Source organism: Vulpes vulpes, chromosome 12 (genome assembly GCF_048418805.1).
Source record: "Vulpes vulpes isolate BD-2025 chromosome 12, VulVul3, whole genome shotgun sequence".
NCBI lineage: Eukaryota > Metazoa > Chordata > Mammalia > Carnivora > Canidae > Vulpes > Vulpes vulpes.
Window position 1 is genome coordinate 132019422 of NC_132791.1, and position 25735 is coordinate 132045156.

The following is a 25735-nucleotide window of genomic DNA, read 5'->3' on the forward strand; positions in this document are numbered from 1 at the left end:
GGGGAGAAGCAGGCTCCATGCAGGGAGCCCGATGTGGGACTTGATCTCTGAACTCCAGGGTCACGCCCTGAGCCACCCAGGTGCCCCAGGGGCTGCATTTAAAAGAAGGAATTTCCCACCTCTTGGAGGATGTGCAGGTGCATCTCCATTGCGGAGTGGAGCAGGTTGGGGTGGGCTCCCGTGGGTCACCAGGGACACCGGGCATTTGCCCCCACCCCCCCACCCCCACGATGTGTTAGGAGTCAGGATGGGGTGGGGTCCTGTGTGGCCCTGGACTCCCAGCTCTGCGCCTGCACCCTGGGACGGGTTCAAGCAGCAAAGCCCCATGACAAAGGAGAGGCCAGCCCCAGGTGGTTGGTAAAGATAGCCTTTAAAGTCCCATCCCCCGCGCCCTGGCCTGGGTTGGGGCTGGAGTCAGAGGGGAGGAACGGCAGAGACTGGCAGGAGGAAAGGGGCGGGGCGGGGCCGGGGACTGGGAGGGCGCTCCTGGAGAGCACTGGCTACATCATGGGGTACGCGATGACGAAGTAGTTGAGCTCCGCGTCGATGAGCTTTCGGTACTTCCTGTGGATCTCGCGCAGCGTCCTGTCCTCCTCATTCGTCTCATATCGGTTTGTGTAAATTCTCACCTGCGCGGGCAGAGACACGCGCACACTGCCCGGCCCTCTCGTGGTCCGCCGCGTGCAACCTGGCAGGCCCTGCCCCGTTGCCGAGGAGGGGCGCTCCGGGTCCTCTCCCCGTGGATCTGAACCCTGGACCCAGGGACACACGCGGGGGACGTGCTGCCCCACTGCCTGCTACGCGCCTGAGCACGGGGCCCCGCGCCCTACCTTGAGAGTGCGCAGGGAGCACTGCCCTTCCTCCTGACTCTTCAGGATCCGCTCCACAAACTTGACGTCAAGAAAAGCCCAGATCTTGAAGTAGAACAGCTTTCGACAGGACAAGACCAGGAGGTGCAGCTCCTCGTCCAGCGACTCGTGGTTGTTATTGAACTCAAACGTTAGTTTCTGGAAAAGAAGATGAGGGCGGAAGGAGGCAGGCACTGGTGCAGGGGTGGCAGAGTCGCTCCACCACAGACCTCTGGCCCCACAGAGGGCCCAACAGCAGTCGAGGTGGGGGGCACCGCAGGGAGGGGACGGGGACTCAGCAGGGAGCTCGTCCAAATTTGTGAACACTTGGAGTTCAGAGGCCGTGCGCATGTCCCATGTCCCCCCTACTCTTATCCCCCTTCTCTCCCTGCCCCCCCCCCCCACTGCCCAACTGGAGCAGGAAGGACAGTAGTGGCCTGGTGGAGCGGGGGCTGAGCTGTGAGCACGTGGCCGTTGGTACCAGGAGACATGAACTACCCCGGCCTTGGGTGCAAGTGCGGGATGGACAGAGCGATCCTGATTTTATGGATGCGGAAGCTGCTGGGTCTCGGAAGAGCCTGCACCTGCTGGTTCCTCAGGGATTGGTCTGCTTCCCACAGGACCCCCTTCTTGGGGTGGGGTGGAGTGGGGGCGGGTGTTGCCTTCCGGCTCAGACTGGGTTGGGAGCCCACCAGGAGGCCTCGTGTCCACGCGTAGATGTGAGCTACTGTCATGTGCGGTGCCCCTGGGGGCCCAGGGACCCTCTAGTAGTTGGCTAGCATTTCCTAGAGGCCCCGTTTGTGATTAGTGGGTGCCAGCCCCGGGTGGCAGCCGGCCCAAGTGGCCTTCCCCCACTGTGGAAGCCGGGACCCTGCGTGGTGGCTCTACCTGCAGAGTGTTCCGGAAGGTGGGCAGGAGATCTGTCAGCGTGGGCCTCATGGACCAGTCTGGGTCGCTAAAGTAGCAGCTCCTCAGACTGATGCTCCGGACGGGGATCTCCTGCAAGAGGATCCGTGCCAGGCGCTCATACTTCATGACTCGCTCGAAGAAGAAGTTGACCTTGAGGTTGGAGGCGTGCCTGGCCAGCTTGGCCCAGGACATGCCCCAGATGACCTGCCCATGGGGGTCGTGGATGTGGCACTTGATGTTCATGGTCCAGAGGGTGCCAGCATTGTTCTCACACAGGTTCTCCAGCAGCTCGTCGGAGATGCAGTTGTAGTTGAGCGTGAGGGACACCAGGCTGCGGAAGGTGGCCATGGTCTTGTTGAACTGTGGGCTGCTGTAGACAGCGAGGTGGTGGCTGAAGAAGTCCTCGATGTTGAGCTGCGACACCACGCTCTCGCTCCGCAAGTAGCTCAGCGAGGTGAGCACCACGCAGCCCTGCTCCACGGTCAGCCTGGCCCCCTTGAGGTTGAGGTAATCCAGGTGTTTGCCCACCTTCTTTAAGAAGAAGCCCAAGCTTTTGATGAAGGAGCTCCGGATACTGTTCCTCCAGACAAGGCGGTCCAGCTCCAGGTGCTGGATGGACAGGGACTTGAGCCGATTGTTACTCTTGCCCAGACATGACAGGAGGCCCCGCATGGTGACCTGGAACTTCTTGGTCAACACAGCATTGTAGGGGTTCAGAAATTTGATCTCTAGGTGTTCCAGGTAACGACCAAATTTCTTGACATACCAAAGAGCTGACTCGAATTCAGAAGCATGCACTCTGGAAGGTCTCCCGCTGAACGTGATGGTCCTATAACGCCACAGGTCCGCGGAGTACATCATCTGGTTCCACTTCCTGCAGACCAGGGCAGCTCTGGACCGGTCCCTGTCCCCCAGCCACCAGAAGACACGGCGCAGGCACACATCGGGCAGATTGGCCCAGCAGCTCTGGTCTGGGGTCTGCACTGGCTGGCTCTCTTCGTCCATCGAGGAACCGGGTGTCCAGAGCAGCTGTGTGGTAGGCAGGGCTTCCAAAATGAGGAAAGAAAACCAATCACTCGTTTTCTGTGGGGAGTAAAGAGGAAGAGCCATTACTTGCCAAACAGAAATCAGGCTGGGCCGAGTGAACTTGCCTCCCCACCCGGTGTGCAGACATGGTCGGTCAACGATCTCTTGGGGACACACGCCAGGGGACCCAGTGATGGCCCAGCAGGAGAAGCGAGGAGGCTCAGGTGGGTCTGCAGCGCAGGGTGGCACACACCTGGGGCGGTTGGAGTCCATGGGGCAGCTCAGAAGAGGTGGCACCTGTGTGGGCTTTGCAGGGTGGGTAGGAGTTGGGAGGCAGACCAGCTTGACCTGGGGGCTCGTGGTGGAGGGCAGAGCTGGGACCGGATGGAAGGTGTGAAAAGGCGGGAAACTAAAAGCTGTTTGGAGCTTGACCTGCAGGCAGGGGGGAGCAGGGTGGGGGGTGGGTGCGGGGTCAAGGAGCCCAAGCAATGTGATAGAGACTGTGCCCTTGGACCAGGGGATCCCCGAGACAGGCCAGGCCCCTTCCCTGGATGGGAATCACCGGCTGGCAGGGGGCGCTGTGTTGCCGATGGCTGCATTTGCTTTCAAGGGTGGCCGTACACAAAGGGTCACGCCACTGGAGTCAGCCAGGGTCACAAAGGCTCAAGGTCCAGAAGCAGAAGTGAGGTGGTCAGCCAGAGGTGTCCAAAGGGAAGAGGAGGGACGACGGCCAGAGCAGAGTTCAGGCTCCGACCTGGGGCCAGGGCAGCGTGACTTGTGGGAATGGGCAGGTCTGCAGGATGCCTTGCGGTAACTGATGACAGTGGCAGGAGCGCGGGAGGGCCCTGACCCGGTGGCTGGATGGCATGTGTGCCTGTACCGGGCTGGGGAGGCCGGGTCACGCCGGTTTGCAAGCTCCTGCTTCGGTGTTTCCCAAGAAGTCGTGCTTGCGAAGCAACGGCGCGAGTCCCACCTCCATGTAAGCCGTGGCGCTCCTAGACCATTTTAGCTCGTGGAAGGGCATGGCTGGACAGGCTCCCGGAATTCTCTCTACACGTGGATGCTGAGGCCCGCACACAGCCTGCCACCCACGGGCCTCGGAGCCGCGGGCCGCGTTAATCTAAGATCTCGGGTCTAAGATCTAAGACTATCTAAGATCACACAACTGTGCGAGAGCACCCTTTCATTCCGTTCCCTGGGCGGACGTGTAGATGCGTGGACGCATGCCCTGTGTCTGATGTGCATCTGTGGGTGTGCTTTGCCAGATGTGGGCTTGTGAACATCATCCTGTGGCTGTCCACGCCCCCCACCACAGGGGTGCCCCTACTGCTCCCTTCGCTGTTCTCTTGGTGGGTGTTGGACCCCCAGGTACCCCCGACTGCTCCCACCACCACCACAGTGACCATGCATGCCCCCAGGCCAGCTCCTGTGTGGTGTGTTGTGTGGGGGTGCTTTGGGGGCTTCACTAACGCCCTGTCCCCACCGTTCCCTCATTCCCCTCCACACCCACAGCAGTCACCAGCCCCAGCGGCTCTCCCTTCTCCAGGGCCACAAGAGGTCCCCATGGGGCATGGCAGCAGCCTGTCCCTGTCCAGGACGAGGCATCCACGGGTGCCCAGAATCACAGCCTGCTGCCTCCTGGTTCCCCGTCCCCCGTGTCTATTTCTCAGGTTAACTTTCGTCCCACCTGCATCACCTTTGACCCTGGGGACAGCCTCATTCTCCTTCTGAGCAGCACTTGCACACTTAACAAAGGAAGAGGTCGGCATATCTTCATTTACAGAGGCTGCTTGCAGCCCAGTCAGGTCGTCCCCGGCACTTAGTGGGGAGCCAGGTGCTTAGGAAAAAGCTAAACCAGCTCCCAAGCTAAAGGAAGCCTTTGCTCCAGGCAGTTAGGGGTCAGAGCGTTGAGCAGGGGGCAGTGTCCCCAGGGTGGTTCCATGCGCGGTGTCCAGAGAGCGCATCTGGGCCACTGGGAAAGCTGTGGAGTCCTTGCAGGGACCGTCTCCCCTCCCCTCAAACCTCCCGGCGGGCCTGCCCGTGGGGCTCCACGGCTGGACCCCGGTATGTCAGCTGCCATGCAGGACCTTCGTTTTCTTCCAGCCCCACTTCTGCAAACCGGGGTTAAGAATGGCGTCTCTCCCCGTGCTAGGAGCTTAAATGAGCTCACGGGTGGAAGGGGGTGGAAGGTGCTGGAAGGGCGGGGAGGGGAGAGGGGCGCACAGCCGATGCTCTCCGAGGGTTTGCTGCCCTAGCGAGCTGAGCTGACGCCAGGCATTCCTCGGGCTCCCGCGGGGAGGGGTGAACACACCCAGCTGAGGACGGGAGCGGAGCGGAGAGTTGAGGAGGGCTCCCAGTGCGGCCCCTTAACCCTGGGGAGGTGGGATTCCAACCCACTCCGGACCAGGGCGCGTGCACCTGCCCCAGCTGCCAACCCGGGAGGAAAGGGTAAGGTGCCCCAGGACGGCTTCCAGGAGGAGGCGTAGGGCCGTTACCCGCTCGCCGCGCCCCGCCCGCTGTGCCCCGTTCGGGCTGCGGAGACCGCGAGCCGCTGCCTGCCCCGCCCGCGCCGCCTGCGCTCCGACGCCGACTCCCCGACGCGCGCCCGCGCCCTCGGGGGTGGGGGTGCTGGGAGCCAGGGCCGCCGCCTTTGTGACGCGCCGGGCTCTGCTCTGGCCCCGGGCTGCGGGGCCCAGACCTGGGGGCGTCAGAGGGCAGGACCCACCGCACCCTCCAGGGCCAGGCGGAGGAGCGGCGGGGGGGGGGGGGGGGACCTGGGGGGCCCTAGGACTGGGGGCGGCAGGGGGCCAGGGTAGCCGGGAGGGAAGCACCACGTGTGTGTACCTGAGCGCGCGTTGGGGTGGGGGAGGGGAAGCTCGGGCACCGCCAGATGTGGGGGGTGGGGAGGGGGCCCAGTGTCCGGGAGTCCGTGGAGGGGGCGCTGGGGATGAGGAGGGGGAGGTTTGGGCACGGGGAGAGGGGAGGGGAGAGGGGAGGGGAGAGGGGAGGGGAGAGGGGAGGGGAAGGCCCAAGACTGGGCAGGGGAAGCTGGGGAGGCAGCGGGAGGGGGTCGGGAGGGGGCTTCCTGGAGGGCCTGGAGGTTTGGGGTGCCAGAAGCAAGGGTGCTGGGGGGCCTGGTGCTGGGGTACTGTGGTTCCATAGGCAGGGATGCCTCAGGTCAGGGGCAGGGGTGTCCAGGAATGAGAGGAGGTTTGGGCAGAGTGGGGCACTGGGGGGCTGAGGGTCCAGGGGTCTGTGGAGGGGTTGGGGAGGGGTAGGGGGTTCAGGGGCAGGGGTCTCCAGGAATCCAGAGATAGGTTGGGGCACCAGGGGGATGGGGTGCTGGGGACCTGGAGTCGGTGGGGGAAGAAGGCTACCAGGGTCTAGGGTCCAGTGAACCAAAAGATTTGGAGCCCAGGGCCAAGGGTGGGCCACGGGGTCCTGGGGGACTGGAGCCAGGGCCTGGAGTCTGGGGTCTGGGGGGGGCAGGGGGTGCAGCAGGGGGTTGGGTCCGGGGGGTGGGGTGGGATGGGGTGATCCCTGTGCTGACCCAGCTCTGGGGCCTGGGGAGCCCTCTCCAGCTCCCACTTCCTGCAGCTCCAGCCAAGGCCTCCCAGGACGGCCTGCTCCCACCCGAGGATGACGATGAGGCTTGAGAGGAGCCCCATCTCCCTCCCACCTTCCAGAGGGTGGAGCTCATCCAACTCACAGGGGCCCTCGCCCACCTCCCCCGCAGCCCTAGCGGGTATCCCCAGAGGCCAGGCAGAAAGGCAGCAGTGCTGATTGCATTGCCCTGCGGGAATGCTGCATCCGTGGCCTCTGGCTGCAGCCCCAGGGCTCCCCCTGGGTCCACCCCCCTTCCGTGGCCCCTTTCCCTGTGCCCTGCCTCATGCCATGTCCCACCTGCTGTCTGACCGGGAAACACCCATGAGGAGTCTCAGGGAAGATGGACAGCTTCCAGGGAGGGTACTTTTATTTCCCAGGGACAAGCCTGGTTTCACCCAGGACAGGGCGGGGTGGAGTGGGAAGGGAGGGCAGATGTCTGATCCAGGTGCCCGCCACCTGGGATTCTCCTGTGGCTTCCAGCAAACCAATATCTCTGTTCAAAAGAAGGAAACAACCTTGTCTTTTTTTTTTTTTTAAGATTTTATTTATTTATTCATAGAGATGCAGAGAGAGAGAGAGGCAGAGACACAGGCAGAGGGAGAAGCAGGCTCCATGCAGAGAGCCCAACGTGGGACTCAATCCCGGGACTCCAGGATCAGGCCCTGGGCTGCAGGTGGCCCTAAACCGCTGCGCCACCGGGGCTGCCCACAACCTTGTCTTCTATACGGAGGAACCCAAAGCAGAAACCCAGTGTCTTCTCTCAAGGAAAGATGACCTGGAGAGCCTGCAGGCAGACGGTGAGGAGCGCAGGCTTCTGTCCTGGCCCAGGTCAGCCGGAGCCGGTCCTGTGCGTTCCTCTGGACGATGCTAGCCACCAGCATCTCTCCTAGGGAAACGGGTATGAAATGGTTTGCTGTGTTGAAATGGCAGAGGCTAGTTCCTGCCTATTACTGTCCCCAGAGCAGAGTGTCTGGGCTGCGGGTCTTGAGAGCCTATCCTTCTCTGGGGCCGTGGAGGGGCGGGGGGCGGGGAACGACACACCACACACCGTGCCCTCTTGTGCAGCTGTTAAAGGGCCACACCATTTGGCGCAAAGACTTACCCTGAGCAATAAGGTACAAAGAAATGCGTATGATCAGACTCCCAACGTGTATGTTTGTGTTTATATAATAGGGTGGCCTTGCCCTTCTATTTCCTTGCATGGTATTATGTCAACTGGTTACAACAAAATCTAGTACTTTTATATTTTGAAAACAACAAATAATGAAAGTTTGTGGGGTTTTGTTTGTTTTTTTTGAATGAAGCATGCAGCATGAAGCTGAAGAGATGAGCTCTGGAATGACATTCAGGTGGCATCCCTGCTGGATTCTGCGACCCTCCCATTGTGTCGCCCTGGGGCAGCTCCTTCTCTCTCGTTTCCTCATCTCAACAGGAATAAGATGCCTGCTCGTTGTTCATGATGAAGAATAACCATTTGTAAAGAGCTTCCTGTTCTCGCTGATGGATGATGGTTAAGTACCTCTAATGCCAGTTGTTCTTGTTACTAGAAAATAATTTAGGATGTAAAAATAATTAGGATATTGAGGGAAATGGCTATAAACCCTGGTGTGTGGGAGGCGAGCCACCAACTCAGGATCTCAACAAGACTCATCTGATCTCCGGGCCTCAGTTGCTCTATGTACCGTGAGGGAGCTATGCTGGATGCCCTGTGCTGCCTCTGGCCTGGGAGCTGGAGACACAGATAGATCCAGCTCTGCCTTTAAAGGTGGCCCAGCTCTGGGAGAGTATGCAGAGAAGCTGAGCGGCTAGTGCTCTGAGAGTGTTCACCTGGGCCCATGGACAAGAGGGAGATGGAGAGAAGGGCGTGGTGGCAGCATCTGCAGGTGCCTGTGGGTCTCAGGTTTCTGGACACGCTGTCCAGAAGGCTGGTAGGGAAGCAGAGGACAGAGGGCTGGGTACCTGGTGTTGACTTAGGATGGGCTGGGGGAGCAGGATGCCACAGCGAGAACACGCCCCCAGAGTGCTATAGGCCGCCTCCTCTTCTGCAGGGAAGGTGAGCCTGGGGTCTTGGTGCCCCAACCTCAGAGGCAAAGGCAGGGTCGTGGTTCTGTTTGCACCTCTTGCTGCTTGCTTTGTTGAATTTTGAGAAGGAAGAGGACACCTGTTTCTCTTTTTGATTTTCGGACGGACATCCTTTTCTGCCTTGGAGGTCTGCTCCTGAGCGGTGTGACTGGGGAGGGGAGCAGGAGGTATTCCTGGCTTCCCAACTGGAAAGCATTTCTCAAGCTCTGGGACCAGATGATGCTTATCCTGCAATTGTGAGTAATGTAGCAAATTAAAAAGTTTTTAAAAAAATGACTTTGGCTTTAAATGACTTTGTTAGTTGGACAACATAACAAACTAGAAGACCTGAAAGCTCCCACTACAAACACTAAGAAATGCTGGATAAAATGTGACAAACATTCATTTAAGTTGACAGTTGACTTTGTAGGAAAGAAACCGTATGACTCCATGTTCTTGGAACGAAGGCCTACGCTCTAAAGCACACGTACTTGCTGACACTTTGAGGGGAGACGTGGGGTCGGTTTGCTAACAGGGCTTGGATAAGAGATAAGCCCATCCACGCAAAGTGGGGAAGGGGTGTTGGAAGTAAGCTTCCCCTCTCTCTGTGTAGAGCTCAGAATCTGTAGGTAAACTGATGGCCAATAGGAAAGCACCAGCTCACCTGAAAAGGAAAGGGACAAGCCAGCTTGTCTACTCTGGGATCTGAGCACAGGGAATAAAAACTCCGTCTCCTGAAAACTCAAAATCACAGGCCCCTGCCGTTCTTGTATTTGGGGTTCAGGTTTACATTAGACTCATGATCTGAAACTACCCAGTCCTTACAAATTAACATGAAAACTGGGAAGTCTGGCAGAAGCAATCACGAAATCCCTCTGGAGGACACACAGCCTCAAACTGGGTCATGCTCACAGGTGGCGGCCCACCAAATGGAGACCTGGGCCTACACCCAAAGAAGCAGTCACCCTTGAGTCAGAGGCATGAGCACGAGCAATAGTAGGAAGGCCAGTCCCCAGAAACTTCAGAAAAACAGAACTATAGCAGAGATGCTGTAAACTAAGCTAATCGGGAAGGATGTAAATGAGAGAAAAGAATAAGATCCTGTGAAGAGAATAGGCAAATCTGAAAGAAAGGTAAGTGGAACTTCTAGAAGTGAAAAATACAGACGTTGAGCCTTGCCAGATGGGCCAAACCCAGTAGGATGGATTTGGGTAAGAAAGAGCGAACTTGAAGATTTGAAGAGATTACTCAGAAGAGGAGGGGAAAGTAGAAAATGTGAAAGACGTGAACTAGAAAGGCTTAGATTACATCCCACAAGTTCCATAGAAGAGTCTGGAGAATGTGTGAGAGGGAGGGAGGGAGGATTAGGTATTTAAGGAGATTATATATGATAATTTCCTAGAACTTTGATTAAAGACATACAACTTTAGATTTGGGCAGAAATCTGAGAGAGAGATTTCAGTTCATTGTTCTGAGTGGGATGAGTGAAACATAAACCATTTAGTGACATGTAACTACAGATCAAAGATGAAGAGGATCCTGAAATCAAAGAAAAAGAACGTCTACACAGGGTGTCAGTTATGCAGAGAGAGGACTGGTCAGCAGTGACGGCAGAGGAGGGAGATGAGCGGCAGCCTTCCACATGCCCAGAGGGAATAAGTTAACCCAGCGGCCGCTCAAGATTGCAGGAAAGAGGAGCGCCTGGGTAGCTCTGTCAGTTACACATCTGGCTCTTGATTTCAGCTGAGGTCATGATCTCAGGGTCATGACATTGGGCCCTGTGTCAGGCTCCATGCTCAGTGGGGTGTCTGCTTGAGATTCTCTCTCCATCTCCCTCTGCCCCTCCTTCCCTCCCTCCCTCTCAAATAAATCTTTTTAAAAATTGCCCTCTGTGCTTTCTTTCTTAAACTATTTGAGGATATGCTCTCCCAAAGAAGGGGTAGAACAAGAAAGAGATGACCTAAACCTGGAATTTGGGAAGAGAACCCCAACACTGGAGAGAGTAGAGGTAAATCCCAGAATGACAGCTATTTATCAGATCTAGGGAGCACCATGCCCTCAAACTGAAATGGATACTACTGTGCTTGATTATACCAAGGGGAAATTTTTCAGGTCCAGTAGAAAATTTTAGGAATGACTTACTGACAGGTACCTAGAAAGTGAAGCAAATGAAAAACTGAAGCAATAACTAACTCCAGAGAAAAATCAAAAGTTATAGAAGAAAGTACATGTAATCATGATTTGTGTGGCACATTTACAATATTTACATGATCCTAATAACGTAATGTTGAATATGGCTTTAACCACAATGGGTGGGTAGAGAGAAGGAGGTGTGTATAGAATAGCAGGTATGCATAGGATAGCTGGTGTAAGAAAGAGAAATCCATATCCCTGAATCCTCATGGATTAATAGATCATATCTAAAATTGGAAAAGAAAATAACAGTGTAAGAAGGTGCTCGAGAAATAGGAGATAAATACCAGAAGAAACAGGTAATAGGATGAGAAAGTAGCTTGAAGGGAGTAGTGGAATTTGTTTAACTGGGCCACAATATGTAAGTAAATTACATAATATGTTAGAAGTTGATGGAGCACCTGGGGGGCTCAATCAGTTAAGCATTTGACTTCAGCTCAGGTCATGATCCTGGGATCCTGGGGTTGAGCCCCACACTGGGCTCCCTACTCAGCAGAGAGCCTGCTTCTCCCTCTCCCTCTGCCTGCTGCTCCCCTACTTGTGCTCTCTCTCTGTCAAATAAATAAAATCTTGAAAAAGAAAGTTGATAAATGCCCTAGAAAACAGTAGAGAAAGGTAAGGGGGTTGGTGCATGCGGGGTGGGGATTCTATATGTTGTCAAGAGACATCTCCACAAGAAGGTGCCTTTTGAACAAAGACTTGAAGGAGGCAAGCGTTAACTTTGGGAACGTGGTGGTGGTGGTGGTTGAGCGGCTTCCAGGCAGACAGAGCAGTCAGTGAAAGGGACCTAGGGCACAATGTGCTCCAGGAACCACCTGCAGGCATGGAGTTGAAGTGGCCAAGGAGGTCAGAGTGGTGACAGCGAGGAGGGGAGGCCATTGTAAGGATCCTGACTCTGTGTGACATGGGCCGGGAACCCAGGCAGAACTGTGAACAGAGCCACAGAACTGTCTGACCCGCATTTTTTAAAGGATTGTCAACTGCACAGTTGACAGCTGTGGTTTGAACAGAGGTTAGAGGCAGGGGGACCCATTTGGAGGCTGCAGGGATGGGGACTGGAGGAGACGGCATTGGCATAAGTGTGAACAGCGGAGGCAGGAAAGAGTATTTCCTAGTGGACTGGATGTAGGGTTTGAGGGAGAGAGGAGTCAGCACAAGCCTGAAGTTTTGTCCTGAATGACTGAAAGGATGGAGTTGCTGTCAGCTGAGTTGGGAAAAGCTATGGCAGAGGGAATCTCATGTTGTTACGTTTAAGAGGCAGGAGACAATGCTGCATAAGCAGAGATACATGAGGCTGGAGTTTGGGAGAAGAGTCCAGGATGAACTAAATTTGGGACTGTCTGCCTACACAAGGCACTTATCTTTTAAAGATTTTATTTATTCATGAGAGACACAGGCGGAGGGAGAAGCAGGCTCCCTGCAGGGAGCCCCACGTGAGACTCGTTCCCAGGACCCAGGAGTCATGCCTTGAGCCGAAGGCAGATGCTCAACCACTGAGCCACCCAGGTGCCCCATATATAAGGCATTTTTAAAATATTTATTTATTTGTGATAGACAGAGAGAGAGAGAGGCAGAGACACAGGCGGAGGGAGAGGCAGGCTCCATGCCGGGAGCTCGACACAGGACTCGATCTTGGGACTCTAGGATCGCGCCCTGGGCCAAAGGCAGGTGCCAAACTGTTGAGTATAAGGCATTTTTAAAAATAAGAGTGGATGAAATTGTTGAGACAAGTGTCCCCAAAATTTAGAGGGTGGGGAGCCAGTGAGGGAGAGATCAGTGGGGAAACTGATAACCAGGAAGAGTATGGAATTCTGGAGGCCAGAGGAGGAGTGAAGTTGGGGACCGTCTCACCTCTGCCTGATGTGGCGCGGAAAGGGGAGAGTTGATGGGGCAAGGGGGCAGGAGCCAGGGGCGCTGGGTGGGAGCCGGATTTTGGAGCACAGGACCCTTCCCCCAGCCCGCGTGCACACGGATGCTGGTGCTGCGGCACAGGTGTTCTTTCCCCAGGAAAGACCAGACAGATTGGTCCTTGTTATCCCTCAAAGGAGGGGAGAGGCTCAGGGAGGTGTGCAGCCTGTAAGCGGCAGAGCAACCCTGCAATCACAGGATGCCCCATTGGCTAGATCCCCCCCCCCCCCCCCCCCCCAGTAAGCAAGTACTGTCTTTGTTGACTGCGTGGACATCCTGACCTCAAGGTCAGGACCTCAGCTGGGGTCCTATTTTCACACTCGCCACTCCTATCCTGGCTCCTACGCAAGACCACAGGCAGGATGGGAGGAGGCATCGGTAGGCCAGACACACAGGGTAATGCATGAGCCTCCAAGCTCACAGCCGAGACCCACTACCTGAGACCTGAGACCCGCGGGGCTGGGGCAGTGCTTCCCAAGGGTGAGAGTCTAGGGATCCCGTGGACCTGCAGGGTCTCAAGTAGCCTTTCTGTGGGTGGGGTGGAGAAGATCCTGCATTTCCGACAAATTCCCAAGTGACCCTGATGGTGCTTGCCGCCCCCCCCCCCCCCCACCTCCCGGTGGACTGTGCCTTTAAACACTAGCACTAGACGGTGGAAACAGCCCTTATGCCCCTTGGCAGCCAAGCGTGCAGATGAAGTGTGTCAGGCCCATAGGAAGCCACACAAGGGATCAAGTCCCAGCAGGGGCTGCGAGGTGGGTGAACCCTGGAGGCCTCTGCTCCACAGAAGCCGATGGCCTAAGACCACATGACCTAGTAGTCCATCTGTAGGGAATGTTGGCACCAGGCAAATCCATGGAGGATTTGGGGATGGGAGGTGTCCCACCAGTGTGGGGCTCCTTTCTAGGGTGATGAAGATGCTCTGGAGCGGAGACTGGGGGTGGCTGCACTGACGGTGGATTGTGTGCATATTTTACCACCACAAGGGAAGACCCAGACTGTCTTAGGGTCTTGGTAAGCCTCAGCTCTCTGAGTGGAAGGTTAGGACAGGGTCACACTCTTCACACAAGAGAGGAGGAGCCTTAGCGAGTTTCCCCAGAAGAAAGGTGAACATCTAGTAGAGGCACGAATAGGTGCTCAGGGCCCAGAGGGAGGATCTGTGAGTGTCCTCCCTCCCCCCGGCCTGGTCAATCCTATAGGGAACCTCGACCAAGCCCCCCTTTTTGGTACCCAGCCCTGATGCAGGCTACCCTGTGCAAAGATGGAGAAAGTTGCTCACTCCTGCCGGAGCTCACATCCAACCGAGACCATTCGCATCAAGAGCAGAACAGAGCAAGACAGGTCCTACCGGGGGTCAAACCACCAAGTCCAGGCACTGGGGGCCAAGGAGGTGTGCAAGTGTTGGGTCACCAGAGCGAGCCACCCACCTCCCTCCCTAAGCACGGCAACAAGTATGGGAACTTGTAGTAGCCTTGCTGTGTAGGGTCAGGCCCAAACCCTACCTGCCAACATCACGTGTTTGGAGTAGGGATGAGCAGAAAGTGACAAATTGCTACTCACCATCCGGTCGAAGTCCTTATTTCCTGGGATCGCCTGGTTGCAATAATGACAGTAGATGTCATGTTCAGGAGGTGAAATTCTTGTCCCTGAATAAGCACAGAAACAGCGCCATAAATGACGGCCCTTGGCAGCGGCTAGGCCAGCTCCCCTGTAGCCCCGTCCATGGCCTTTGTCCCTGGCGGTCCTGAGCACCAGCTGTCCCCAGGCCTGCCTAGTTGCAAGTGTCCCGCACTGCCCGCGTCACCAGCCAGATCACCCATGAGATGCCCTACATGGCCACGGACGGCGGTGGTTCCTGGGGCAGCGTGGGAACCCCGATGACGAGGTGGTTTACTGGAGCAGGACTGGTTTAGGAGGAGGCCACGGCGCCAGTGACCCAGAGGCTCTGGCAGCAAGCTGGTGTCTGTGTGCATGTCTGCGTGTTGGGTGTGTGGAAGCCGTGTCATGTTGATGACGCCGTGCGCAAGCCCAGCCATGCTGAGATGCAGGAAATGGTGCGAGTCTCAAGGATCCCAGTTTTTCATGTGCTGGTTTTGACCTCAGTTCGATTGTCTTGCAGGAGACATGTCTTGTGACCGCCCGCAAGCTCTGCGTACCCGCGGAAGGGTGCAGGTGGATCTCTCCCAGGTTGGGAGCATCCTGTGGGAGTTCAAGCGAAGCCTCCTGTTGTGCGGGGGTCCCTGGACTCTGTCCCCAGCCTCTTGGTCCCCCTAGACCAGTCCCCAGAGGACTACAGTGGATGACACCGGGAGGCTGTTCAAGTCCAAGGTCCAGAACTCCAACAGCTAGGCGGATGGGAGATGCGCACAGCCATCGCCTGTCCTGCTGAGACCCCTGTCCCTGTGTCCACCCTTACCCGGGAGCCCCCCTGCCCTCTCCAGCCTGGCCCTCACCTGTGCTGAGCCGGGCCTTTCTCTCCGACACACCCGGAGCCCAATGGGCTGGCCGCAGTCTGGGCACAGCTCCCTGCAGCTGGCACCGTGGGGCTCATGTAGGCCCAGGGCGCTGAGGCGCCCAGCCAGCTTGTGGAATCCATGCTCCATGGGGCGCTCCAAGTATTCCGTGGCCTATAGGGAGGCAGGGAGGACAGGCAAGGTCACCAGACCCCAGGCACGGCAGCCCTGGTGGGGACAGGAGCCGATCTGCCTGGGGCACTGGAGTGCATGAGGAGCAGACAGGAGGGCCCAAGAGGGACTCCCCCTGGGGAGCAGTGGCCGTCTTGGGTGAAGGGGCCACAGGAGCCTCTACCAGCCTCTGGGGAATGGGGACCCTGTGTCCCTATGGTGAGCTCCTTCCTTGCCCCTCACCCCACCCTCTGTGCCCCCCTCCTGCCTGCTTGTTTGTTAGGAAACCATGCTGGACCCTGGCCCCCTGGAAGATGACTCTGCACTGCTGTGACCCACCGACATCTGACTACACACAGAAGCCAAGGTCCCAGCCATACCCTCAGCCTCCCTCTGTGTCTGCCTAGGCTACTGTCTGGGGGCTCCTGGGAGCAGGGGCCAGGGTGGCTGCCTGACCCTCTGCAGCACCAGCCCCATGCGCAGGAAGTGAGTGTGGGACCCATCTGCCCAGACCTGAGTGTCAGGGGGGAGGGAGGAGGCTGCAGGGGACCTGAGGGTTGGGGATGGGGAAGCTGCTGGGGGACCTGCAGGTCAGGCGGGAGGGGCTGCAGGGGGCATCCATGTGAAGAAGCAGGAAAGGAAGCTGGCCTTGGCCTGGCTATTTTTTAGAGCTTTCCTGGCCTGCGTCCCCTCCTCTCAGGACATCCAGCCTTTCCTGAAACAGGCACCACTTGCCCGGTCCGTGAGGACATGGTGGGGGAGGGGCCACCATGTCAGCCGCACTGGGTTGATGCCCAGGACCCCCGCACCTCTGCCTCCGCACCTGCTGGTGGGGCTCATGGTCATCCATCTTTACCTGTGAGACGGGCTCCCTGCCTCGGGCTGGGGATGGATCAGCAGGCAGTGGGTCTCACGGACTGATGGATGGACCGCCAGGTGGGCAGAGGCCACGCTTTTCTTGCTGCGGATCAAGGGGAGAGAAAAACGGGCCATTGGGTGGTGCGATAGTACAGCCGTAGTCCTCACCGAGGGCCAGGGAGGAGGTCTCAGGCCTCAAGCACAAGCGAGACGGTGAGATCACTCATGTCCCCTCCCAGCAGGGCAAAGCAGGGTCACAACATCCACAGGAGGTCTGCTTGCAAGAAGGGGTGGGTGAGGCTGCAAGGGGCCAGGTGGGGACGGCCCTGGAGGTGTCGGGGCGGGGGGCTGTCTCCCTCACATCAGAACCCTGCTCTAGGAGCAGCCCACTGGGGACAACTGGCCTCAGGCTTTGGGGCTGCCGCAGGTTGTCTCACTGTCCCCAGGGTGGGTAGCGCCTGACCCCTGTCCCCCGTCCTCTGGGCTCCACTGAGTTTAACCCTCCCTTCCTGACCCTTCCTGCCCTGGGGGCCTCCTGTGGCTCCGATGCCCCCCCCCCCTCCCCAGCCAGGAGCTGCATTTCACAGGTCACCTCTAGGATGAGCCTCTCCTGCTCTGCTGCTCTGCCTCAGCCTCCGCGGGCCTCTCCTCCTGTGAGTTTCGTGCTCCCGGTGAGTTTCATTTCTTGCAGACAAAGAAACAAAACTGAAAGTGCCCGCTGCGAACAGACTGTGCTGGGGCGGGAAGCGGGGAGCGATTTCCCCAAACCTCAGCCCAGGGACTGCAAGTCCCTCGGCTTTGACCCAGGCGGGCCCGCCCCTGCGACTGACCCCTGCTCCCAGGGGCCACACATCCCCTTCCGGACACCTCTGTCCTCCCTCCTGCTCTGCAGGGGGCTTCCTGCACCTGCACCCTCCCCGGGTCCCTGGCACTCCTGGCACTCGGAGGACTGGGTGGGGAGTCGGGGGTGCAGGTGCTGTGTGCCAAGATGCCATGTTCAGGTGTAGGTCACTGAGCAGCTTGGTGATGAAGGACGATGGGCAGGCCACCCCGGGGGGTGCTCTCCTCGCCTGTGAATCTGCACAGGGCACCTCGCTGCGCCTCGCAGGGACTGTGCGTTTCACGAAGTGAGGGTCTCGGCCACCCTACGTCCCGCATGGCTGCCCGCACCACGTCTCCGACAGCATTTGCTCATGTCCTGTCTCTGGGTCACATTTGGTAATTGTCACAGTACTTTAAACTTTTCTTTTTAACTTTTAAAAAATATTTTACTTATTTATCCATGACAGACACACAGAGAGAGGCAGAGACACAGGCAGAGGGAGAAGCAGGCTCCCTGTGGGGAACCCGATGTGGGACTCCATCCCAGGACCCCGGGATCATGCCCTGAGCTGAAGCCAGACACTCACCTGCTGGTGGTCCCCCAGGTGTCCCTCAAACTTTTCAGGTTTGTTTTTGAAGTGATGGGACCTGTGATCAGTGGTCAGGACTCACTAAAAGCTCAGGAAGGCTGGCATTTTTGAGCAATGTATTTTTAGATTAAGCTCGTACATTGTTTTATAGACGACAGTGTGGCATGAACCTAACTCATATATTCATGGGGAAGCCAGAGGAATCCCGTGACCCTCTTCGCAGCGATGCTTGCCTTGCTGGGCTGGCCCTGAGAGCAGCCTGTGGCCCTGAGGTACAAACGCTGCAGTCGTGCTCACCTTGTAAGAGGCATCAAGGAAGGTTCTATTTCATCATCCTGGCTTCAGATAAAGAAACTGAGGCACGGCAGGAGCGGCACAGGGGGATGACAACGAGGTAGCAAATACATGTCCTGCCACCCCCAGGCTCTCCCCCGGTCAGACTCTGAACCCAGGAAAAGTGGCCGTGGCTGGTCTTCCCCCACTAATAGAGGGCACGGAGGGCTGAGTTTGGATCCTGGGAGCACACTCGGCTGCTAGGTAATCACCTCACCTGGTTTGGCTCCTGTCTCCTTGTTGCTCTGGACTCAACTGGGGGCCTAGAGGGGACATAAGGCCAGGTGCCCCTAGAACTTGTGTGCGAGGTTGCCTCCCTGTGAGTGTACAAAAGGCACCTTTTCCCTTTTTTGCTGGAGTCCACATCCTGTTACTAATGACATGACCAAGTGACCCAAAGATTTGAGGAACCAGGTCCCGGTAAAGGCAACTTGTCCCAAATCACTGGTGCGTCAGTGAATCAGGTGAATAAAAAAAACACTTGTTTCCACAGGGAGATGCAGGGTGCGTTGGTCAGACAAGAAAAAATGATGCAGATAATTGCACCTCCATTAGGACACATTTAGATATGACACACTTCGTGTCAATTTATTTAGAGCATTTTACACATGTTTCTGTTTCCCAGAATTTTGTCCATAAAACAATTGAGTCTGTCGGCAATTAGCTTCACTACTTATATTTACCTTTATGGTTTGTAAATGTAATGAAGACACTACTGTGTAGTTGGAGGATTTTTTTTTTTTAAGATTTTATTTATTCATGAGAGACACACAGAGAGAGAGGCAGAGACACAGGCAGAGGGAGAAGCAAGCTCCCTAAGAGGAGCCCGATGTGGGACTTGATCCCAGGACCCCGGGGTCACCCCCTGAGAGCCAAAGGTAGATGCTCACCTGCTGAGCCCCTCAGGCGTCCCCATCAGAGGATTTTGAATGTGGCTGCATGTCCGTCTACACCTTTTAACCTGTTTCACCGTGAGCAGGCCCGCCGTATATGTGACTTTACAACAGCAGCTTTTTGCTAGAACCTGTGGCTTGTCCCGATGTCAGGAGTTGGACAGGGATCTGGGGCAAGGGTGGGTTCTGGGGGCTTAAAGCACTTGGCCACACGTGGGCTCTGGGTCACCCCCGAGCTTGTCCACATGCTGGGATCCTTGGGGAACCTGCAGGAACCTCTGGTGCTGCCCGCCCCCTGCGAGGGTGATATCCCTGGAGGGACACATGGCTGGGGGGACTGTGGAGACTCTGGGAGGTCCCCAAGGGTTGTGAGGGAGATGGGGGCCATGGGCATAGGAGGGAAGGTGGGCTCCTGGGCTGGTGCCCTGACCTGAATCTTGGCTTCTGGAGAGGAAGATGGCCTGATTGGTGAACTCACTGAAGGGTCCGGGGACATGCACGTGCCACATGGGGACTTCCCCTGGGCCCCCCTGGAAGGAAGAAGGATGGGCTGGGTCACTGCAGAGGGCATGGCCAGAAGGCACAGGTCCCTATCCTGACCCTGTCCCTGCGTGGCTGTGATGGAGGGGAGCCTCCGAGGACCGAGGCTGGGGCAGGGGTGCGGGACGTGGCAAGCCCCCAGCAAACCCATCCCCAGGGGGCCTGCCTGGAAGGGAAGGGGAGGACGCCTGCGGACCAGGTCCTGGGTGACATGGGCCTCCTCCCTGTGCTCACCCCTGGGGTCCCAGAGCCGTCCCTGCCCAGAGGCTTGTGCAATGTCCGCACATGCTATGGCACCCTGAGTCTGCAGGTATGCTGGGGCTGCGGCGACGGGGGGACCTAAGCCTCTGCCAGGCTCTCCGGCTTGGTCACCAACACTGACGCGCCTCCCCGTCTCCGGTGACACCGCACATTTCGCAGGCTGCCGTAGAATCAGAGACGCAGAGAGGGTGTGCATCTGCTGGGGGTCTCACAGCGACTGTCAGGGCTGGCGCACTGACACAGCTGCCATGACCCTGGGGCCTTGGTGCCCAAGCATGCCACCACCCCCTTCCTGGACACGGGGTGGTTAGGGGCTCCGGGAGGGGGAGATGTCAGCCCCTCTGCCCCTCTGTACCCTGGGTGTCTAGGTCGTGTCTATACTGGTGGTAACAAAAAAACAGCTTTCACAGTGTCAGGGGCTCCAGCCGGGACCCCCTGAGCAGAGGGGCGCCAGGATGTAGACGAGGGGGATGCCGTGAGGCCTTGGGACGACCACGGTTGGTGAAGGGGGGGCTGCCCTGGGAGTGACCCGAGCTCTCCCATCTGTATCCTCACTTTCTCCAGGATGGTCCCTCTTTGCAGACGCCCTCCCATCCCTCCCCCTCCGGGACTGACTCCTGTGTGACGATGGGGAAGGGACCCATGTCCATTGTCCCTGTGTTCACTTAGCACTGTCTGTCTGCCTGGGTGACTGCAGACTCCGCCCCTTCCATCGGGTGCCTGGAGGCCATGAGGGGGTGGTGCGGGCCAAGGGGGTGTGTGCTCTCTCCAGGGTAATTAGAGCAGAAGTTAGACACCCCCTCCTCCTGCCCTGGGGCCTGAGGGCAAAGCAGCAGGCGCCTGGCCCCTTCAATGCTAAACAAAACTGGTGTCTCTATTGCTGAGGCGCACACATGCTTTCACTTAAAAAAAATGCAGGATACAACAGAGGCCAAATCTCCTTTCTGACCACTGTACCCGCTCCTGAGCCATCGCTGGCGCGCCCCGCCTAGCACAAGAGCCTGTCCCCATTCCCACTGCAAGGAGAGCCAGAGCTGTGGGCTCACATGATGTCACCGTTCTGCTGCCGCGCTTGGCTGGTCACCAGCAGGGGCCCCAGACCCGCTCCATGCGGTCCTGCAAGGGAAGTGCACACGAGAGCTCCAGGGCCCTCCCCAGGGCCCTCTCCAGGCAGTGCAGCTCCCCTGCGCTTTGCTGGGGGTACGGGAAGTGGGGGGGCACAAACCCTGGGCTGGATGGAAGTGGGAGCCACACACACGCCCTGGTGCAGGGTTCAGGGTAATAGGAGTCCAAGGTCATGGGTGGGCGGCGGGAGGGGTGCCACAAGGACAGGATCCCTAGGCAGCAGGCGGCTGTCTTGGTGAAGGAGGCGTGGTCCTCTCCAGGGGCCGGTGATGTCACGGCAGAGGTATTTCACTTCCCAGACGGAAATTACACGGTGCAATCGTGCATAGTTCTCGTGGTGCCTCTGGGAGGGTCCTGTGGTCAGAGTGGAACCGAGTCCCGGGAGATGCGATCACGGAGATTTTGCTGTCTCCCCAAGAGCACCGTGTTTGCATGGGAGTGTGCTGTTCCGACCACACGCAATTGCATCCGATGAGCAGTCTCTGGACCAGATTCAAGGCCTGGAACGCCTGGTGTTTGTGCCTGGGGCTCACACGCGGGCGGGCAGGCGGCACCGTTGGGGGATCCCCCCCACTTTCCTGACTCCTGCTCGGTGGGCAGACGAAGGATGGAAGCTGGTCATTATTAAGCTCACAGGCATCCTGCCTGCCCGGGGTCCCCAGTGCCATGCACTCCCCACCCTGCTGTCTCAGGCCCATTCTCACTCTCTCATCAGAGCACCTGCTGCCATCACCCTCGCCCCTGGCCAATCAGCAATCACCGCTCCCCGCCCCCGCCCCCCCCCCCCCCCCCCCGCCCCCAAACGGACACCTTCCTGGAGCCCTAAAGGGGCATCTCAGGGTCAGCGTTCGGGGGGCCTCTGGCCTCTGGCTGCCAGTGGCCGCCTTGACTGTGTCATGAGGCACAAGGACTGATGACCATGTACTTCAACTCTTTTGTTGTCACTGGTTTGGGGGGAAGAAGAGAAAAAAATGCATGCCCCAGGCATCTCTTAATGACCCAAAATAGGGTGCACCTCGCTTGGGTGAGCAAACGGCAGAGTCGGGCAGGCGGACAGCAGGCCAGGCACCAGGCCCAGTGGGTGGGGTATTATTTCACAAAGGGCGCAGTCAGGGGTGAGCTGCTCATCCCAGTTGGTGTGATGAGATACGCTGGACAGGGGATAGGCCGCTGCCTTTTCCATGTCATGGGGTAACTTATTTGACACTGGGGTGGCCCATACACACCTGCCTCGGGGTTATAGTCCCAAAGAACATCACGTGTCTGCCCTCAGTGCACATGGGCCGCAGGAGTGGAGCCCAAGGGAAGGGATGCACTAGAACTTTGCAAAAACCAAGTTGTAATGTCATCGTAGAGGTGACCGGAGCTGTGGGGGTGGTCAGGTTGGGGTGCCTTTGTGGAGCGGTGAGGCCTGAGGGTGCGTGTGCATGCGTGCGTGTGCTCATGGGAGGGGAGTCGGGCAGGACACGGGGGGAGACCCCCACCTACCCTGATGGAGAACGCTGTGGATGAGTAGGCTCCTTGCAGGTCGGGTTAAGCGGGCACCTTGCAGGTCGGGTTAAGGGCTGGGAGAGGGGAGCTGGTCCCAAGTGCCGGGGAGGGCCCCCACAGATGCTCCCAGCTGTTCTTTGATGAGACAGGTGGAGGAGGAGACGGACACATGGTGACCAAGGACAGAGATCCAAAGGTGTCACTGCTGGAGCTGGGAGCAGCCCTGGGGATACGCCGAGGTGTGGCCAGCTCGAGGTGGGGACAGGGGCCCCCAGAGCCCCAGGAAGCAGCTCTGCTCACATTGCTTTGGGGCTCCTTCTTCTTCTTTTTTAAGATTTTATTTATTTATTCATGAGAGACACACAAAGAGAGGCAGAGACACAGGCAGAGGGAGAAGCAGGCTTCATGCAGGGAGTCTGATGTGGGACTTGATCCCGGAACTTCGGGGTCACACCCTGAGCTGAAGGCAGATGCTCACCTGCTGAGCCACCCAGATGTCCCCATGTTGGGGGTCATCTTGGCGCTGGGCTCTGCTGACCATGCTTCCTACTGAGAGGGGGCCCCCACCTGCCAGTTCATACCCGGTGTGGAGCCACTTGGGATTGAACCTCGGGCATCGTGACTGTTATGTGTAGATTCTGGATTCTGTGATAGTGTCTGAAAAGCACCATGTCAGGTTTTGGGGTTTTCTTGCTGTTGTTGTTTTAAGCAGGCAATTAACTGACTGGATACAGATGCAGACTTTGGATCTCAAATCCCAGTTCCCATTTTCATGTGCAGCCGAAGAGTTTAAGCATAGAACCAAAGACTCCATTCTGCACGTTGTCATCACTCGGAGACTCCCCATCACTCTGGCCACCGTGGTTGTTCTCTGGTCCTTGGGGCCAGAAGGACCAGATGTCTTGCGGGTGCAGGTGGCATGCCTGTCCTGGGCACCCTGAAAACAGAAATCGCTCCAGGCTTCTCCTCCCAGAAGTGAAGTGACTTGGGGCTTTATCTGTGGGTTGGGTAGTGCTAGGGCTCCTGTTTTCCCTCCAGTGTCGTTTTGTTCCTTTTTTGTTTTTTTAATCATTTAATTAATTTATTATTATTATTTTTTGGTTTATTTTTATTGATGTAGACTTGCACACAATGTCACCTCAGCGTCAGGGGTTTAGCATTGCAGTTCCACAGGGCCACCTGCCACCACTGACTGTACTCCCTGCATGTCCCTTTGGCCCCCGCGGCTTAGTGGATCCGTAACAGGGAGCCTGGGCCTCCTCCCCTCCCCTGCACCCATTTTATCACCCCCTCCTCTCCTCCTCTCTGGCATTGGTTTGTTCTCTTATTTATGGCTCTGTTTCTGTTTTTTTTGTTTGTTTGCTCATTTGTTTTTGATTCCACATAGGAGTGAAGTCATGGCATTTGTCTTTCTCTGATTTATTTCACTTGGCATCATACCCTCACGATCCACCTGTGTTGTTGCAAATGGCAAGACCCCATTCCTTTCTATGGTCGATTTGCATCCCATCCCTCACATCTTCCTTATCCACGAATCTAGCGGTGGACCTTTGGGTCACCTCCATATCTTGCCTGTTGCAGACAAAGCAGCAGTAAACGTAAGGGTGCATCTATTTTTCCAGATTCGTGTTTTCCCTTTCTTTGGGTAAATGCCCAGTAGTGGGATGGCTGGATCACATAGAACTTCTATTTTTAACTTTTTAAAATAGGATTTTATTTATTTATTCATGAGACACACATAGAGAGGCAGAGACACAGGCAGAGGGAGAAGCAGGCTCCCTGTGGGGAGCCCGATGTGGGACTCAATCCCAAGACCCCAGGGTCACGCCCTGGGCCAAAGGGAGACACTCAACCGCTGAACTCCCCAGGCGACCCTATTTTTAGCTTTTGAGGCACCTCTGTGGTAATTTCTGCAGCGGCTGCCCCTGTCTACATTCCCAGCAGCCATGCACAAGGGCTCCTTTCTCCCCAAGTCCCCATCTAAGCATTGTCTTTCTTTGGTGTCCAGGTGTCCAGTCCTCACACCCGTCTGGCCACACTGGCCTCCTTGCTGTTCCGTGAACTATGTATTCATGCTTCCCCAACCACAGGCCACTCACTCTGCCTGGAAGCCTCTCACCCCGGAATCCGTAAGGCCAGCTCCTGCACTTCCCTCAGTGGGGGCTACGTGGGCAGCCCCACAGAGCGTCTCTGCTTTGTCCTGGGATATTTCCTATTCCCCTTCCATCTGGTTTTCCCCTCATTGTGTCATATATTTGCTTTTGCCTGTCTTCCATCAAGCAGGCTGTAGCTCTGCAAGGGATGGAAGGGATTTTTTTCTGCTGTCCCTTCTTCATCCCCAGCGATCAGGGCATTGCTTCACATGCGTCAGGCTCCCAGCAGAAGTGTGCAGAGTGAAAACTCGCTCTCATCCGCACCCCACACGCAGGCAAGTCTGTTTGTGCCCAGTCAGCCCCTTCTCTTCCGTCATTCAAAGCCAGTTTATTTTCTCTTCTCCTCTGCAGTTGAGACTTGTGAGTTCATATTATTATTATTATTATTATTATTATTATTATTGCCTTATTTCTATCATTTTGATAGGAGTTGAGGAAGGTACAGAATTAAATGCCTGTGAGGGATGCCTGGGTGGCTCAGCAGTTGAGCATCTGTCTTCGGCTCAGGTCGTGAACCCAGGGTCCTGGAATCGAGTCCCACATTGGGCTCCCTGCTAAGTGGGGAGCCTGCTTCCCCCTCTCCGTTCCCTCTGCTTGTGCTCTTGCTCAAATACATAAATGAAGTCTTTTAAAAAAAGAAAAAAAAGAAATACAGAGGTCAGTGCTGGAGGAAAGTGCAGGACGAGCCTTATTTTCACCTGGACCGAAGCCTTGGTGATGGGAAGAAATACCAGATGTTCAGAGTGATGGAGAAACCCTGGCCGTGCGGGTCACATGCAACGAGCCCCGCTGTCCTGCTGTCTCTCCGTCCATCCCCACTCCCGGGGTGTCTGCATCATTCCTGGGGCAGCCAGAAAGAGCCTCCCATCCACCTCCAAGTCAGGTCCGTACATCCGCCCAGGGGTTGGCGTGCTAGGAAAGCTGCCCCCTGCACATTCCACCTCCCTTTAATCCCTTCTTGATTGTTTATTATATGGTTATGTTCAGGGCACTGTCCCTTTTTGTTAAAAATAAGCAAAACTAGATTATTTATTTACTCACATCCTATAAATGACAAAATGGCAACTGGAGTTCTGTTGATACTTCTCTGCTATCCTTGTATTTTATTATTTTATCTTATTTTATTATTTTATTTTATCTATTTAATTTTAATTTATTTAATTTATTTTATATTATTTTATTTGTCTTTACTTTATTTATTTATTTATTTATTTATTTATTTATTTATTTTTGCTAACTTTTCTAAGCAGAGACGTGACCTTCTGGGTTACCTTTCTATTTTAAATAAAATTTCATCTTTTCTAGGAGGGGCCTGGCCGACTCAGTTGGTGGAACATGTGACTCTTGATCTCAAGGTGATGAGTTCAAGCCCCACGTTAGGTGAAGAGCCTACAAAAAAACAATATTTGTCCCTCCTGTAAACTTCAAGTTGTTTTTGATTTAATCTCCTCATTTCATATAAATGTAAAAATTATGAATATTTAAAAATGCCAA

The 25735-nt window shown here is 56.3% G+C and overlaps 2 protein-coding genes across 2 annotated transcripts; both read right to left on the reverse strand.

Annotated features, from left to right (window-relative positions):
• Positions 1 to 329: 329 nt before the first annotated feature.
• On the reverse strand, positions 330 to 2774 carry FBXO39 (F-box protein 39). Its single transcript, XM_026005205.2, has 3 exons — positions 1737 to 2774; positions 831 to 1007; positions 330 to 629 (listed from the first exon to the last, which is right to left on the reverse strand). Exons 1-3 carry the CDS (start codon positions 2760 to 2762, stop codon positions 501 to 503), a joined length of 1332 nt encoding a protein of 443 aa, XP_025860990.2. The 5' UTR covers positions 2763 to 2774; the 3' UTR covers positions 330 to 500.
• Positions 2775 to 6910: 4136 nt separating this feature from the next.
• Positions 6911 to 16812, reverse strand: XAF1 (XIAP associated factor 1). Its single transcript, XM_072729981.1, has 6 exons — positions 16626 to 16812; positions 16032 to 16136; positions 15005 to 15178; positions 14112 to 14197; positions 8349 to 8699; positions 6911 to 7275 (listed from the first exon to the last, which is right to left on the reverse strand). Exons 4-6 carry the CDS (start codon positions 14112 to 14114, stop codon positions 7219 to 7221), a joined length of 411 nt encoding a protein of 136 aa, XP_072586082.1. The 5' UTR covers positions 14115 to 14197; positions 15005 to 15178; positions 16032 to 16136; positions 16626 to 16812; the 3' UTR covers positions 6911 to 7218.
• Positions 16813 to 25735: the final 8923 nt, after the last annotated feature.

Excerpts from the sequence above, each read along its gene's own strand:
- FBXO39 (XM_026005205.2), bottom strand. The coding sequence starts at position 2,762 with ATGGACGAAGAGAGCCAGCCAGTGCAGACCCCAGACCAGAGCTGCTGG. Across the intron at positions 1,008-1,736 it reads CCTTCCGGAACACTCTGCAG|AAACTAACGTTTGAGTTCAA; the intron begins GTAGAGCCACCA and ends CTTCTTTTCCAG. Across the intron at positions 630-830 it reads GCTCCCTGCGCACTCTCAAG|GTGAGAATTTACACAAACCG; the intron begins GTAGGGCGCGGG and ends CTGCCCGCGCAG.
- XAF1 (XM_072729981.1), bottom strand. Across the intron at positions 7,276-8,348 it reads CCATCCTAAGTCAACACCAG|GAGAGATGCTGGTGGCTAGC; the intron begins GTACCCAGCCCT and ends CCGTTTCCCTAG.